This window comes from Mustelus asterias, unplaced genomic scaffold (genome assembly GCF_964213995.1).
Source record: "Mustelus asterias unplaced genomic scaffold, sMusAst1.hap1.1 HAP1_SCAFFOLD_491, whole genome shotgun sequence".
In the NCBI taxonomy this organism is placed as follows: domain Eukaryota; kingdom Metazoa; phylum Chordata; class Chondrichthyes; order Carcharhiniformes; family Triakidae; genus Mustelus; species Mustelus asterias.
The window spans coordinates 16,649-33,000 of record NW_027590443.1 but is presented as its reverse complement, the minus strand read 5'-3'; the positions used below and the strand labels follow the sequence as shown (position 1 = coordinate 33,000).

At 40.6% G+C, this 16,352-nt stretch overlaps 1 protein-coding gene across 1 annotated transcript in view; it reads left to right on the top strand.

Annotated features, from left to right (window-relative positions):
• The window catches only part of LOC144486848 (uncharacterized), a gene marked incomplete at its 3' end in the record, with an annotated part of 78,817 nt that extends 62,780 nt beyond the window's left edge, over positions 1-16,037 (top strand). Inside the window, exons 8-12 of the mRNA XM_078204868.1 lie at positions 9,077-9,246; positions 11,818-13,365; positions 13,853-13,960; positions 14,287-14,322; positions 15,891-16,037. Coding sequence (XP_078060994.1) covers positions 9,077-9,246; positions 11,818-13,365; positions 13,853-13,960; positions 14,287-14,322; positions 15,891-16,037 — 2,009 coding nt within the window. The remainder of the gene's footprint in view (positions 1-9,076; positions 9,247-11,817; positions 13,366-13,852; positions 13,961-14,286; positions 14,323-15,890) is intronic.
• Between the last annotated feature and the right edge of the window lie 315 nt (positions 16,038-16,352).

Below are 16,352 nucleotides of genomic sequence, written 5' to 3'. Positions count from 1 at the left end.
ACTTAATAGGTTTTTTTGTTGTGTAGTCATAGAGGCGCTAACACCTTTTAACCTTACTTCCATCCAGCCTGTTCCAAACTCTTGTTCTGAACTATTCTTTCCTACATGAATTGAGGATCTTGCCCACACGTGTATAGGCAAACATTTCATATGCAAAGATTTTTTAAACTATGCTGCAAAATAATGAATTTCTGTTGCATATGTTTATCAAGTCCTGTTTTTCCTGGTAGTTGAAATTTAAATCTACAGTTTGGAAAATGGTTCATGCCACTTTGCTCTTTGGTCAGTGTTTTATTAATGCTTCAGTGTCTGCCACTGGATTTGAGTTAACGATCAAAATTCCTGTCCCACCCAATACTGATTCATAAAAACCATGGTCAAATTATTCACCTGCATTCTTCCACAGAAGAGCAAAAAATTCTTCCCTTAGAAAAATGTTCTGAAAGATCTCTTCTACTGGAGACATGGGAAACTTTTCCCAACATATGCACTTTGTATACATGATAGCACTACTCCCCTCTCTTTATTCCATTTCTGACCCCCTAAAAAATATTCCAGTACTGATTTCTAAGATTCCAGCACGAATTGGGATTGGACTTCGGGTCCTTTTTCCATTTACTATTGACTAACACACCTAAACCCAACATGTGAAAATAGCCCAGCTGCTTAGCCACTTAGGATTATGCTTTCAGTGAACTTTAGAGAGTGTTGTCACCATTTCTGAACCTGACTCTTAGATTTCTAACTTGCACATAGCCTCACAATCTCAATTAAATTGCCTAAAGTTACAATGTTGGTTCACTTTGGACTGAAATGATTGAGTGGGTTTTATGAGGATGAAATTAAGTTGAAATCAGTATTCCGGGTTTTGTCAACTAGCATAGCTTTAGGTGCAAATTTGGACAGGTGTAGGCGTGCAGTACTTTTTGAAGCAGAAAATTGCAGATACCGTAAATGAAATTTAAAGGGATAAGCACAATTTAAATGGGGGTCATTATAATATTGGGTATAAATTTTGAAAGCTTTTAGAAAGATATCTCCATATACTTGTTAGCTAGCTGAAACTGGAGGTGGAGGGAATTAAGAAAAGGAGTACAGTGTACAGTATTGGTCTCCTTATCTAAGGAAAGGTATAATGCATTAGGAACAAGTGAGAGAAGGTTTATTTGACGAACACCAGGCATGAGTGGATTTGTCTTATGGGGAAAGGTGAAAGGGTTAGGTTTGTATCCACTAGAGTTTTAAGAGGTAAAAGGTGACTTGATTGAAACCTTTAAGATCCTGAGCAGTATTGGCAGGGTGGATGTGGAGTGGATGTTTCTTCTTGTTGGAGAATCTAGAACTAGGGATCACTGTTTAAAAATGAGTTAATCATTTAAGATGGAAATTAGAACTTTTTTTCTGAGGTCTGAATCTCTAGAACTCTTCCTTAAAAGGCAGTGGTAGTAGAATCTTTGAATATTTTTAAGGCAGAGTTAGATAGATTCTTGATTAACAATAGGGTGAAAGATTGCCCAGGGTAGGCAGGGATGTGGGGTTGAGGTTGCAATCAGATCAGCCATGGTCTCACTGAATGATGGAGCAGGCTTGAGGGACTAAATGGCCTGCTCCTAATTAAGATGTTTGTTTGGAATCCTTCCTCTTCTAAACTCTTGCATTGGGGATTTGTGTAGATGATGGTGGTACTGGGCAAAAAAAAAATTTCAAGCAGAGAAGCATTTCATTCAGCCTAGATGGTCTGTGCCACATTTCTACTCCACATGGTTCCTTCCATTCTGCTTAATCTATCTATCAGCATAAACTATTCTTTCTCATGCTAATGTAACGTAAATGTATCCATGCTTTTCACCTCGACTACTCCTTCTGATAGCAAGTTTCACATTTGAATCACACTAAAAACTGTCCTGTCTCACCTAAGAACCCCACTTGTACTTCCATCAAAGCCTGTTGGACATCAGCTGTAAACAGGACACGAGCAATTTCTCCCCACCAACACTCACTCTTCTCTTTCATACAGTTGTGCTGAGGCCAATCATAGCTCCCTTACTAATGTCATTACTGAAATAACTCAGCATAGAATGGGGATCAAACCTGGAACCTTCTGAAACTAAATAAAAAAATTGTTCACTAAGCAAACTTGAGCCATTGGTGGAGCCTTTTAGCCAGTTTTATTCCTTTAATTTTCACTGTGCTTCTTTTGAAGGCTGGGCACAAAGGCACAAGAACCCAAGTGCCAGCAAATGAAAGCCAAAGAAAAATGGTTTGATATTGAAAACCCATTTCCTTTAACGTTGTGTCCTTTTAATGCAATTCTACATATTTACCACTGCTCAGAAATCCCAAATCACTCTACTTCATAAGGAATTAAGAATGTCAGCAAGTGGCAAGCATAACATACTTGCCCCCAAAATTGTAAGCTAAGCTTCCTATTTTAGGCAGCTGATTATTGTCCAATTTTTTTGTTCAACACATGGTGTTCCTAGAATTTAAACACCCATCTTTCCTTTATATTGCGTTACCAAAACTGGATAAGCGTCAATTTGAGAGTTCCAATAGCCATGGTAAAGCCCTTTTAAATAGCCCTTTTAAAAATTAAACTTTTCAGTTGGTTTATACATGCTGTTAACCCATTAATGAGAGTCATTTATGGACTAATTGTCCAGTCCTGCAGAAAAACATTGAAAGAAAATTTTGGGAAAAGCTTCTTGCAACTGAATTACTTTGTGCCAAGCTTATTATGAAATTTAAATGCCGTGAAACTGATTAATATAGCCATATCATACACATCTGTGGTAATCAAGGACATTGTTCCCAGGAGCAGGCTGAGGGTAAGAGAGTGGGTTTTCTGACTGTAATTAATTATTTATTTTTTCAGTTAATTTTGGGTTTAAAATCGGAGGTTTTTTTCAAAACCGGAAGTCAGGCCAGGAGTGGCCAGGGGAAGTTTTTGGAGGGTTTAAAAGTGCACCAAAGTATACAGCGGGCAGCATCGTAGCGGGCAGCAGAGTGAGTGGGAAGTTGAGTGAGCTGTCAGGGCTTTGGCTCACAGGGCTTGGACGAGCAGGGGTGAGTTTTTGTTTCCTTACACTCTTATTAACTTTTCACTGTCTTACTTGACATAAAGTGTCCAGTATGAGTGTGAAACCAATGTGTTGTTCCCAGTGTAGGATGTGGGAGGTCCTGGAGGCATCTGGCCTCCCGGACATCCACATCTGTGAGGGGTGTGTCGAGCTGCGGTTCCTGAGAGACCGTGTTAGGGAGCTGGAACTACAACTCGAGGATCTTAGGCTGATGAGGGAGAATGAGGAGGTGATAGACAAGAGCTATCATCAGGTGGTCACACCAGGGCCACGGGAAGAGGCCAAGTGGGTGACGGCCAGGAAGGGTAAGGCTAGGGTGGTTGAGAGCACCCCGGTGGATTTGCCCCTGCACAACAAGTACTCCTGCTTGAGTACTGCTGGGGGGGACAGCCCGCCTGGGGGAAGCAGCAGTGGCCGTGTCTCCGCAGTGGAGTCCAGCCCTGTAACTCAGAGGGCTAAGGAAAAGAGGAGGAAGGCGGTATTAATCGGGGACTCGATGGTGAAGGGGACAGACAGGCGTTTCTGCGGAGGTAGGCGGGATTCTCGCATGGTGGTCTGCCTCCCTGGGGCCGGGATCCAGGATGTCGCTAGTCGCGTCCCGGAAATCCTGAGGTGGGAGGGAGAGGAGCCTGAGGTAGCGGTACATATTGGTACCGCTGATGTGGGTAGGAAGGGAGAAGGGGTCATGAAAAGGGAGTACAGGGAATTAGGGAGACAGCTGAGAAAGAGGAAAGCAAAGGTAGTAATCTCAGGATTACTGCCTGTGCCACGGGAAGGTGAGGGCAGGAATGGAGTGAGGTGGAGGATGAATGTGTGGCTGAGGGACTGGTGCAGGGGGCAGGGATTCAGGTTCCTGGACCATTGGGACCTCTTTAGGGGCAGGGGTGATCTGTATACAAAAAACGGGTGGAACTTGAATCACACGGGGACCAATATCCTGGCCGGTAGGTTGGCTAAGGCTACTGGGGAGAATTTAAACTAGATAGGTTGGGGGGAGGGGAGCTAGAAGAGTTGACTAGGATCAAGGAACTAATTGATGGGGGGGAGGATGCAGGGGTAAGGGGAATTACAAAATTAATGGTAGAGGAGAGGGTGCAAGTGAATGAAGGCGGTAATTTAGATAAGGGAGTAGAGGGAGACGGTGTTCGCGACTCATCAAAGCGGGTCCAGATAAAAGCTGGAATAAGGACACTTTGCCTGAATGCACGAAGCATTCGGAACAAGGTGAATGAGTTGATGGTGCAAATCAGCACAAGTGGGTACGATCTAGTGGCCATTACAGAAACGTGGCTGAAAGGTGACCAGGACTGGGAGATGAATATCCAGGGGTATCAGGCGTTTAGGAAGAATAGACAGGAAGGAAAAGGTGGTGGGGTCGCGCTATTAATAAGAGATAATATCAGGGTAGTACTGAGGGATGACATAGGCTCTGAGGAACAAAACGTGGAATCATTATGGGTAGAGATGAGGAATAGTAGAGGGAGAAAGACACTAGTAGGTGTGGTATATAGGCCCCCAAATAATAATGTTGAGGTAGGGAGGGCTATAAACAAGCAGATAAGGGATGCGTGTAAAAACGGAACGGCAATAATCATGGGGGACTTCAACATGCACATTGACTGGCAGACTCAAGTCGGTAAGGGTGGAATGGAGGAAGAGTTCTTAGAATGCTGTCGGGATAGTTTCCTTGAACAGCATGTTACGGAACCGACGAGGGAACGAGCTATTTTGGATCTGGTATTGTGTAACGAGGTAGGTAGAATTAAGGATCTTATTGTGAAGGACCCTCTTGGGTCTAGTGACCACAATATGGTCGAATTTCTGATTCAGATGGAAGAGGAGAAAGTTTGGTCTCAAACCAGTGTCCTCTGTTTGAACAGAGGGAAATATGATAGGATGAGGGATGAATTGGCTAAGGTAGACTGGGAGAGCAGGCTGGCAGGTAGGATAGCTGAGGAACAGTGGAGGATTTTTAAGGAGATCCTTTTCAGTTCTCAGCAAAAGTATATTCCAGCAAAAAACAAGGATTGTAAGAAAAGGGAGAACCAGCCGTGGATAACGAAGGAAATAAAGGAGAGTATTAAAATAAAAACAGCTGCGTACAGAGTGGCCAAAAATAGTGGAGAAACAAGTGATTGGGAAAAATTTAAGAAACAACAAAGAGAGACTAAGAAAGCGATAAAGAAAGGAAGGATAGACTATGAAGCTAGGCTAGCAATTAATATAAAAAATGATAGTAAAAGTTTTTATAAATATATAAAAAGGAATAGAGTGGCTAGAGTGAATGCTGGACCCTTGGAGGACGAGAGGGGGGAGTTAATAGTGGGAAATGAGGATATGGCTGAGTCTTTAAATACGTTTTTTGTGTCGGTCTTCACGGTGGAGGACACAAATAGTTTGCCAAATATTAACGATAGAGGGTTGGCAGCAGGAGAAATACTTAATACGATTAATGTTACCAGAGAGGCAGTGCTGGGTAGACTAATGGGACTGAAGGTGGACAAGTCCCCGGGTCCGGATGGAATGCATCCCAGGGTATTGAAAGAAATGTCAGAGGTAATAGTGGATGCGTTAGTGATTATTTATCAAAACGCGTTGCATTCTGGGGTAGTGCCGGTTGATTGGAAAACGGCTAATGTTACGCCGCTGTTTAAAAAAGGAAGGAGACAAAAGGCGGGTAACTATAGGCCGGTCAGCTTAACGTCTGTAGTAGGGAAAATGCTGGAATCCATTATTAAAGAGGAGATAGCAGGGCATCTGGATAGAAATGGTTCGATCAATCAGACGCAGCATGGATTCATGAGGGGAAAGTCGTGCTTGACGAACATGTTGGATTTTTATGAAGATGTGACGAGGGCGGTTGATGGAGGAGAACCGGTGGATGCGGTGTTTTTGGATTTCCAAAAGGCGTTTGATAAGGTGCCCCATAAAAGGCTGCTGAAGAAGATTAGGGCAGACGGAGTTGGGGGTAGTGTGTTAAAGAGGATTGGGGACTGGCTATCCGACAGGAAGCAAAGAGTCGGAATAAATGGGTGTTTTTCCGGTTGGAGGAAGGTAACTAGTGGCGTGCCGCAGGGATCGGTACTCGGGCCGCAACTGTTTACCATTTATATAGATGATCTGGAGGAGGGGACGGAGTGTAGGGTAACGAAGTTTGCAGACGACACAAAGATAAGTGGAAAAGTGAATCGTGTGGAGGACGGAGAAGATCTGCAGAGAGATTTGGACAGGCTGAGTGAGTGGGCGAGGATATGGCAAATGGAGTATAACGTTGAGAAATGCGAGGTTATACACTTTGGAGGAAATAATAACAAATGGGATTACTATCTCAATGGAAACAAATTAAAACATGCTACCGTGCAAAGGGACCTGGGGGTCCTTGTGCATGAGACGCAAAAGCCCAGTCTGCAGGTACAACAGGTGATCAAGAAGGCAAATGGGATGTTGGCCTATATTGCGAGGGGGATAGAATATAAAAGCAGGGATGTCTTGATGCACCTGTACAGGGCATTGGTGAGGCCGCAGCTGGAATACTGTGTGCAGTATTGGTCCCCTTATATGAGGAAGGATATATTGGCATTGGAGGGAGTGCAGAGAAGGTTCACCAGGTTGATACCGGAGATGAGGGGTTTGGATTATGAGGAGAGGCTGAGGAGATTGGGTTTGTACTCGTTGGAGTTTAGAAGGATGAGGGGGGATCTTATGGAGACTTATAAGATAATGCGGGGGCTGGATAGGGTGGAGGCGGAGAGATTCTTTCCACTTAGTAAGGAAGTTAAAACTAGAGGACACAGCCTCAAAATAAAGGGGGGTCGGTTTAAGACAGAGTTGAGGAGGAACTTCTCCCAGAGGGTCGTGAATCTCTGGAATTCTCTGCCCACTGAGGTGGTGGAGGCTACCTCGCTGAATATGTTTAAAGCGCAGATGGATGGATTCCTGATCGGTAAGGGAATTAAGGGTTATGGGGATCAGGCGGGTAAGTGGTACTGATCCACGTCAGATCAGCCATGATCTTATTGAATGGCGGGGCAGGCTCGAGGGGCTAGATGGCCTACTCCTGCTCCTATTTCTTATGTTCTTATGTTCTTATTTCCAATCTAATGTAGATATTTTTTCGAAAGCTATTGAACCATTCAAACAATTTTCATGAATATTGTTGCATGCAGCAGTATTCAACATAATGTTGTACAATATGGGTGCTGAGAATTTTGATCCCCATTGATCCTTTACCAAGTTCTAGGAGTTATCTCTGAGTACTGCTTGGAGATTGTTCCCCTCATTATATCTGGACAGCTGTCCATCAGAATAGCTTTAGGGTGTCACAGACATCTGATAAAGCCACTTTGCTTTTTAATGAGACAGGTTTATCCTAAAATTCACAGCAAGATTTACTGTTGAGTCTGGATCCTGATGATTGAAGTATTTCATTGATTGCTCGAATGCTTTGTGGTTCTGTATTTGATTACAATTTAATTTAGCGATACCTAAATTTTGCTGTGACCAGATCTCCTCTGAGGCCATTGTAATATTATCAAAGAAGTCAATACCATTTATGAGGTGGCATTTGTGTTATGTTTGTGCTGTAGCTTTTCTATGTTCTATGTTATAATGTGCTATAGACTGTAGCTCACTCCATCCCATCATTGTCTGACTAGATGCCTTCCTGGAAAAACAGGCTGAAAGAAGCTCAGATTCTTTCAAAGATATGAAACACACTCCACCTCTAAGCTACTTGGCTTGCTTCATTATAGAATGCATCCATAGCAAATTGATCACTGTCTCGACTTAACCTGTGTTGAGTAGCAGGACATACAAATTGTTGCATATTTTATCTTTTAAGATTCGAGTTTGGGTTTAAGTAAATCTGTCTGAAGTATTTGAAACACAGACTTAGATTATCTTTAGTTTCTTATTTGAAGCTATTACTTTGAAAGTCCTGTTTTTGACATGAAGGATTGATGTACTGCATGGTGGTGGATTCAGCATCCGTTCAGAGCAGCAATGAGTATAATTCGTATTGCTGAAATTTGAAGAAGTATCAAACTTTTATCTCTTGCCTCATTTTTTTTCTATTTGTAAGTTGCATCTTTGCTATGCAAAATCTTGGCTTTGTACTTAAATAAAATAACACATTTGCCATACTCCGCTTTTTCACATGTAAACAAGACAGTTTGGACTTCTCCATTGTATTTTGCAGAGGGAAAGATAGGCACAACAGCAATTTAGAGGCAAAAAAACACAAGTTCCATATGCAAATCTTTTGCTGGTCTGTAATATACTTCAGAAGGTGATTTTATTTTTCACCTGTAGGTGACAGCAAATTTATCTTGTGTAAGAAGGTTAAACTTTCAAAGTGACCCCATGAACAATAATGCAGCTTTATAATCTACTTTGGTATGCTTAGTAGTTTACAACTGCAGTCATCTTAGATTCCCATTCCCTCCACCAAAAGTTGAATGTATGTGAGGGCAGAGATGCAAGAAGACCATTGACAAGTGTTACAAATGCCCTAGTGGCTTTACTAAATTACCTTCTAAGCATAAAAGAACCATAGTGTTAATTTATTTGAATATGTTGTCGATATTTTTCCAGTGTTTTCAGTTCAAAACCTGAGAAATAATGTGTTTTCAAATACAGTTGAACTCCAGTGTTGTAGGCAAGTAGAACGGAATGGGTGTTTGTCGTTGAACCAAATTGAATCTATGTACTGAAAGGATGCTAACATTTTAAAATTGAAAAGTACGCTAGTTGATGAATATGATTAGATTTCAGTAATTTGTTTCTGGTGATTTTTGGTTTTGTTGATGCCTTGATGTCGTGGTTTCAAATCAGAAGTTCAAATCCAAAGCTGCAGTCTAACCCAGATTTGTTGTGGGTTTCATCAGTAAGAAATGCTTAAAGAATCAAAAACACCATTCCATTAAAATTGTGTATATTTTTGATATATTATCAAAGTTAAATTTTGATTTAAAAACTAATTATTTTTTTTTGTTTAGCTGATGGCACGTTTGACAGTGGCCAGAGTTCATCTGGATTTTCAGATTCCTATGGCAGTCAAACTGTTTCTTATGGTTCTGCTCAAGAACAGCATATTTCATCAAGCCAGGTGCCTCCAAATGCCCAGTCAACATCTCAGCAGCTTGGTGGCCTTCAGCAGCCTACAGGGGTAAGTACATTGGGCTGGATGCTCCTTAGTAAACAGTATTTGTAAATCCATGAAACTGACTCGAGCATTTTGATGTATTTATAGCATAGGTTTGAACAGCCTTGGTTGTTTCAAAATACTTTTTACCATTTCCTCTGTAACTTTCTATATCAGTTTGTATGTAATTTTATTATGTAACTAACTTAAAAGAAATTCTGTTTACTTTGAAATTACCTTAAATAGTTTCCACCATCAACTTGTACACTGGCGAAGGTGCTGTTGAGTATTTTTCTTGAATTTGTCTGACCTGAAACTATTTTTCACCTTCATAACTAGAGTTTATTTATCTCATATTTGCTACATTTTCTTTGAGGTTGAAGCTTGCACACTTAACACCAAAGGCACCAGTGGTAATGTCCAGAGGTAAAATATAGTCCTTGTGATAATTGTGATGCCCTGTATTTATTCAAACTCCTAGAAGAGTAATGTTGCAGTGAATTAGTTAAAACACAATGTCAAAACATGGTACAGTAACAATATTGAAAGGTGTATAAGGTGCCTGTGGACTTGATGGTGTGGAGCTTTATTGCTGAAAATATGACATTCTTCTGGCATGTAGATGCATTTTAATGCATTATTGACTGAAGCACGTGACATTTTATCGATATCAATCCTGCTTATATGCATAAACCTTTCATCCACCCTCATGCAAATTGTGATCCACCCTGTAACCCTTGCATTTTTAAAATTTCGAAATGTACCTTTATTGGTGTCAGACGGAGTTTGCAGGCTGCTTGCAGTACTTTATTCTTCTATCCAAAAAGTGCGCATTGGATTTTCTTTTCTCTTTTTGGATATTCTTGGATACAATCTAATACTGACCAGTAGTAAACTTAATAACATCTGTAGGATCAATGTTGGTATATTTGGTTGAGACTTATGTAGTGCTAATTCTAACCAGTTAATCTGCACCAGTAGCAGTAAAATAGCTGCCTCAATGTGTCCTGTGCAGCTAAATTTCTTCAAATACATGGACTTCAGGTTCTAGCCAACTCATTTTTCATGAAGTTGAAGGGAATTTGCGTCATCACAGTGCACAACACCCCATTTCATTTCTTTCTAGCGCTCATTTACAAAATGTCATAATGAATGCTACATTCAAAACAGCTGAGTTCGTCTCGTGTACATGTTGACATCCCGTTTACTGTGGGTCAGTTGATAAGTGTTATTTATTTTTCTTTTATTTATTTCTTCATTTTCTTTTAGCTTCAACGAGGTCGTAGCATGTCTGTATGTGTTCCCCACCTTTCCACCATCCCCGATTCACCCTACATTCCTAGACTATCCTTCACTCCGCCACCAGTTCTCTCTGCACCTCTCTTCCCACCTGTTTGGACTATCCCTGAAGAAACCTTTGCAGAAAAACTGTCAAAAGCATTGGAAAGTATCCTCCCTATGCACTCAGCTCCTCCACGCAAACTGCGCCGCTCCAGCCTTCCGTGTATTAGTTTCAACCCTGTATGTTGTCTGTGACTCATGAGGATAAGTTGTCATTAAATACAAACTGTTCTGGGCACTTAGTTTTACAATTAAGATGAGATTTAGTTCGATGTTATATTGGTATTTTCAGTCTTAGCTACCAATTCTGCTTTTTGGAAGTGGGATGTGTAGGCAAGCTTTGATGAAATTGAAATGTACCTTGATTCACAATTTTATGTATTTAATTAAATGATCCAACCATTTGGGCAGAATTTAAAATGGGAAAATGTAATGTTGTAAAATCTTATATTTAACTGTCACATTTATACAAACCACCTGGAGCAATTCTACATCCTTCAGGAATTATCTACTACTTGGAATAAGCAATGCTGCTTATAACCACATTACCAGTTTACCTGTGATATCGAGCAAAGTCATCATAAAATTTAGAGAAATACTACTTCCTACTGGAACAAAATATTCATTTTCTTTTTCAAAACTTTTATCCTCACATAATTGGCTGCTATAACTACTTAGTAGAGTATGGTGTCTGAAATTATTTTTTTTGAATGGTTAATTTGAAAGAGTTTTGGCCTAATCCATAAGTACTTTGACGTTTTTGGCCTAAATACATATAATTCATCTGGCAGAATACAAAAGTTTGTTGGCAGAATATACCTATGTAATAGCAACAAATTTTAATTCCTTTCTGTGGAGTCCTCCGGAACTGTTAGACAGATGGGTCTTTTCATTCTGAAGTCCGGTGAAAATATTCAATCGGCTGTCCTCTTACTTACTGTACGGCAATACTTACTTCTGGATCAAATCATTCATTCCTAGTACTTTTGGCATTCCGTTTTAGATGTAAACTTGCAAGAAATAAATCTCTTCACGTGCAGATGGAATTTAAATGCTGCACTTTAATGTAAAACTTGTGCCCACGGATGTGTTTAATGCATTCATTCAGTTCTTTTAAATGTCTTCTGTGTTTGTCGAATTCTTTTGCTATTGTTGTTCTGTAATGTAATTAGTGAAATTCAAACAAAAGCTCATTTTCTGATGAATTTTTAATTTTCCCGACTCTGATTTGAGATTTTTGTCTTCATGTTAAAGCAGTCCCCATCTCTAGTGCATCCTTGTGGGGGAGTTCCATCACTACCAGAGACCGTTTCATATCCATCTATTCCTGAACGACCATTTTCTTTTTCACCACCACCAAGTTTTTCTCTGAACGTTGCTAATGCTCAACGCCGCAAAAGTACTTCCATCCTGGAAGCCCACACTCACCATTTTCAGCCAATACTGAAGACCATAGGTCAAAATGTTCCTTCTGCTGGTGATTTTGCAAGTTGGAATGCTGAAAACGCAACCATGATGGGTTTGGTTACTCATAGATCTGCCAGTGAAGGTCAGGTGCAAGCAGAACAAATCCATGCCTTTTTTGAAAACAGGTCAAGATCGGGTCAGTTTGAGGAAATTCCACTTTTGTGTCACCCAACAATGTATCCATGTTGTGTGAAGTTACAGCAAACTTCGCAGGATCCATACGAGGCAGTAACTTACAATGACGTTTCATCTTGTACATTTCCTTTGCATCGAATTCCAACAGAAGTAAATCTACAGCAGCAACAGAATTATTCCCAGCCCTCGAGTTGTGAGGAATCCCAGAGTGGTCAGAATTTTTTGCCCTGCCCAATACAAAATGTGATGGGTCAAATGCCTCAAATGGTGCAGGTGACTTCTCGTACAGTACCAGCTCAAATTTCAAACTTAGCTTCTCATCTTCAAATGACACAGGACATGATGCAGAAGCATAGACAACATTGGAAGGTTGGAGACCCACAGGCAGTATTTCCACTGACCGGTAAAGTGTTTCTACCCTTAAAGGAAGATAAAGATGTTCAAAGTGAACCTGCGCTGACAAGTGTTTTCGCAAGAAATCCTGTTGAAAATGCTAATACAATGCTAACTGTTCAGCATTTGACTGTCCCTCATTCTGCACCTCCTATTCTTGCACAGGTAAATGAGAGCAGAACAGGGTCGATCTTTGAATTTCAAGTTCCTGCAGTACAGGTGGAAAGTAATGATATCCACATTCCTGTTCCACCATTAACTCACAGAATTTACAGAAATCGGCGGGCTTCAATGGATCTAAGCCTGGAGGACAATCAAGGGACTGGAGTGTACAGCAGGCTTCAGCCGGTGACTGAAGAGCAGGTGGTTTATTTTAGTTCTGATACTGTGGTACTACCAGGTGACCACCTGCGAAGCAGGCAGCCAGTGTCAGAAGAACTTCCTCAGAATCTTAGTCCACAGTGTTCAAGTGACTCTGGTCAGTCGACTTCCTCAGAGACCAGAGAGTTCCAGTCACCACCACCTTTGGGTTTCCTGGCACCATACTCCGGTTTATCATTGTATTGCGAGCAACAACAGGTTTTGCAGAAGCATGGCATGCATTATGAAACATTGCAAGGTGTGCCTGTTTCACTAGCCGCACAACCACCTATGTTAATGCTGACCAACACTGAGCCCTTTCCAGCAACTTCAGGAACAGCTGGCTTGTATCTTCAAGTCATGGAAGGATCCTGGTCCCATCCTGTTTCATCCCAGCAGAACTTGCCACTGGATCACAGTTCTGCAGATGGGCACAGTCTACCTTTGGTACTTGAGTTTCAGGTGTTCATGCCTTTTGCTGAAGTGTGTTTAGTGTTTAACAAGGCAAATTTGATTACTGGAAAAATTGCATAGCAGCCTGCAAATTAGGAGTAGTTTCTATTGCTCCATGACTTGCATAAATTAGTCATTTTGTTTCAACTAAAAGCTTCTAATTTAGATGCTTCAGATTCTGTAGTGTTCGAAAGAAATTATTCAGTTCAATTAAATGTTGAAATTTTTATAAAGTTATTTATAATGTTTGAGCTGAATCAGTGAGGAGGGTATCCTACTCTATTCAGAAATAATAGCTCCCATTTAAAATTGTAATAAAATTTATTTAATCGTAATTGACTTAATCACTGAATTTGTGTAGGGTACAGCTGATCTGAGTGTGTATAATCATCCAACCTAAATGCCTGATTAATTCAGGAGATACTTCCCTTGCATATAATATTCGTGTCATGGATTAATTCTGTCATGTCTAAATATCAAGCAGGTCCAAATGCAGAGTCAGCCGCCTCCTACCAGCCTTCCTCTGACTGTGACGTCTCAGCAGGCACCCCCACAACCCCCACCAGGATCCATACAGCAGACAAACAAGGTAATAATCAGGTGCTACAAGGAGTGGCATGTAAGGATAAATTTGCAATTGAGTCTTGTACTAGGGACAACTATTCAAGAAGTCTGGTGGTAGATTGGCAAGTTGCTAGTGTGGTTGGCAAAAAAAATCCAGTTTCATTTTCATAGCTGAGAACGAACTGGGAAATTCCAGGAGAGAGACTTGTGATGAGAATTTGGCTTTTTCACTTTGTTCTTTCTGATAAAATATTTCTCCTGGCTTCTCTAATTTCAGTTTTTAGTTAGATTGATAGGACTGTCTTTCAGCTGGTACTGTGTCTCATACTTTGTTATGTTTGTTTCTTGTAGTTTGGCAGTTACTACACCCCAACGTATCTTCCACAGGTAGAGAATTTCATTCTTCTTAATCATTTTGCCCCCCTTTGGTTGTGTATGCACAGTTGTCACACTCAACAATGCAGCAGAGTCCATGCTTAAAGTTTGAGTTCTTTTCTTTTCGTCAAAAATACCTGTTCCTTTGTTTTCAAAAGCTTGTGTTTATTATACTAAGACTATAAGTAGGTACAGATTGCAGCTTGTCTATTTGTTAACAGGGCTGTCTTTACTTAGACCAAATGGTATTGATTTATGGGCATTTGCTAGGTAAGTATATTGTATGAAATTTCCTTATGACCTAGTGCAACTTGATTTAAGTTCCATTTGATTGGCTTCTGCTATCCAAAGCTGGAACAATGGCCTCGGATTTGCAGGCCGTTTGACAGTATACTGTCAGCATTTTGACAGTGAATTGTCAGCATTCTGACAGCCATTTCAGGATTTAGCATAGGTGCACATTAACAGGGAAATGCTACATTGCAGTCTGTCATTCACTGCTCTACCACAGGCTGCTCTGTGCCCTATAATGCATGCAGACACACACCTATGTCCAACATCAGTGAAGTCAGTTGATGATGTGAGAACGTTCCTTATGTCACTGTTAGCCTGTATATTAGAAAAAAGCTTGTTCAATTACTGAGTATAACTTGATCCAAGTAATAACTCCTGCTGAACAGCTTATCTGTCCCTGAGAAATTAACTTCATATTTGTTGAATTTTCTAAATATCTTTATTATGAAACATTAGTTTTCTTTAAGGTTTGTACATGATAAATCAGCTTTAAGCTTAACCCCATGTGCATATTCCAATCTTTGTCACTTCCTGTACATTTTATGAAGTTATTTGCTTACGTTTTTCGTTTACTGGTTAGCTGTGTGAATAGCTTGACAACATCACTGAAGCTGGATGCTAGGAATTCCAATTAAAAAACACAACAATCCGTTGCATGCCAAATAAATTCAAGTCTTGTCCATGAGATCACCAAATCTCTCAGGCCTGCTTTGAAGTCAGTGGTGAGCACCCTTTGCTGCTGACTCCAAAATCTGGGCCAATAATGCTCCCACAAGTACTCTGTGGGAGGGAATGGAGGAGGAGAATATTCTAATGTTGCACTTTATCACAAGCATAACTCACCATAGATAATTTTCAAATGTTAAATAAATACACTGTCAGGGAGACTGAGCTGAGACCGCAGAATGCTTTCAAAGTTGCAAAATCTTGCGATTTTACCAAGGCTGGTGTTGCATGCGTTTTAATTTGATAAAGGGCAGGTTGCCTGACTGCACGGCTAGTGCCTCATTGAAAGGATGCTTGTAAGTGCAGTAAGTGGTCCAGTTGGTCTTTGGGCATCTCAGTATTTATGTTCTAAAGACTAGGTGTGTGCTGTGGGAGAAGAGTGTTTTGGAAATTATACAGATGAAAGATGATCAAATTCTTCATGTTTATATTTTGACCATCTTTCCAAGTTCAGTTGAAAAAGTCTATTTGAGGATGTTTATTCTGGCTAAATTACACTGAGCAAGATGTATTTGCAGGTATGATATCGGATTTTTCTCTCTCTCCCCCTCTCTCCCCAGATAGTACAGCAGCAGCCTGTGCAGTATTCACTTGCACAGATAGGACCCACTGGCTCAGTTCCAGGCCAAGTAGTTCCTCAACCCCAGGCCCTGTCTATAAGTCAGACCCAGATGCATGTTGCTCAGCAGGGTCCAACTTCAACACAGGTACAACATTGAATTACTGAACTGTGCTTTCATTGTTGTTTGACCAGATTAAGCTTGATATTTTCTTTCTTTTATTGCACTAACTAGTTTGTTAGAATGGAGCGTTCATCTGAGTAAGTAATGAAAACTGCTGTTTTTAAAATGGGGAATTTTTATATAACTGTCCTTAACTCCAGAAAATCTATTCAGTTTTGTTCGTTTTAATCTCTTGCACACTGGTGTTGAAAGAAACATGATAATTGTTATGAATTTCTATAGATTCTGGAACAGTCCCAGCAGACTGGAGAATGGAAAATTTAAAACCACTAGTTAAGA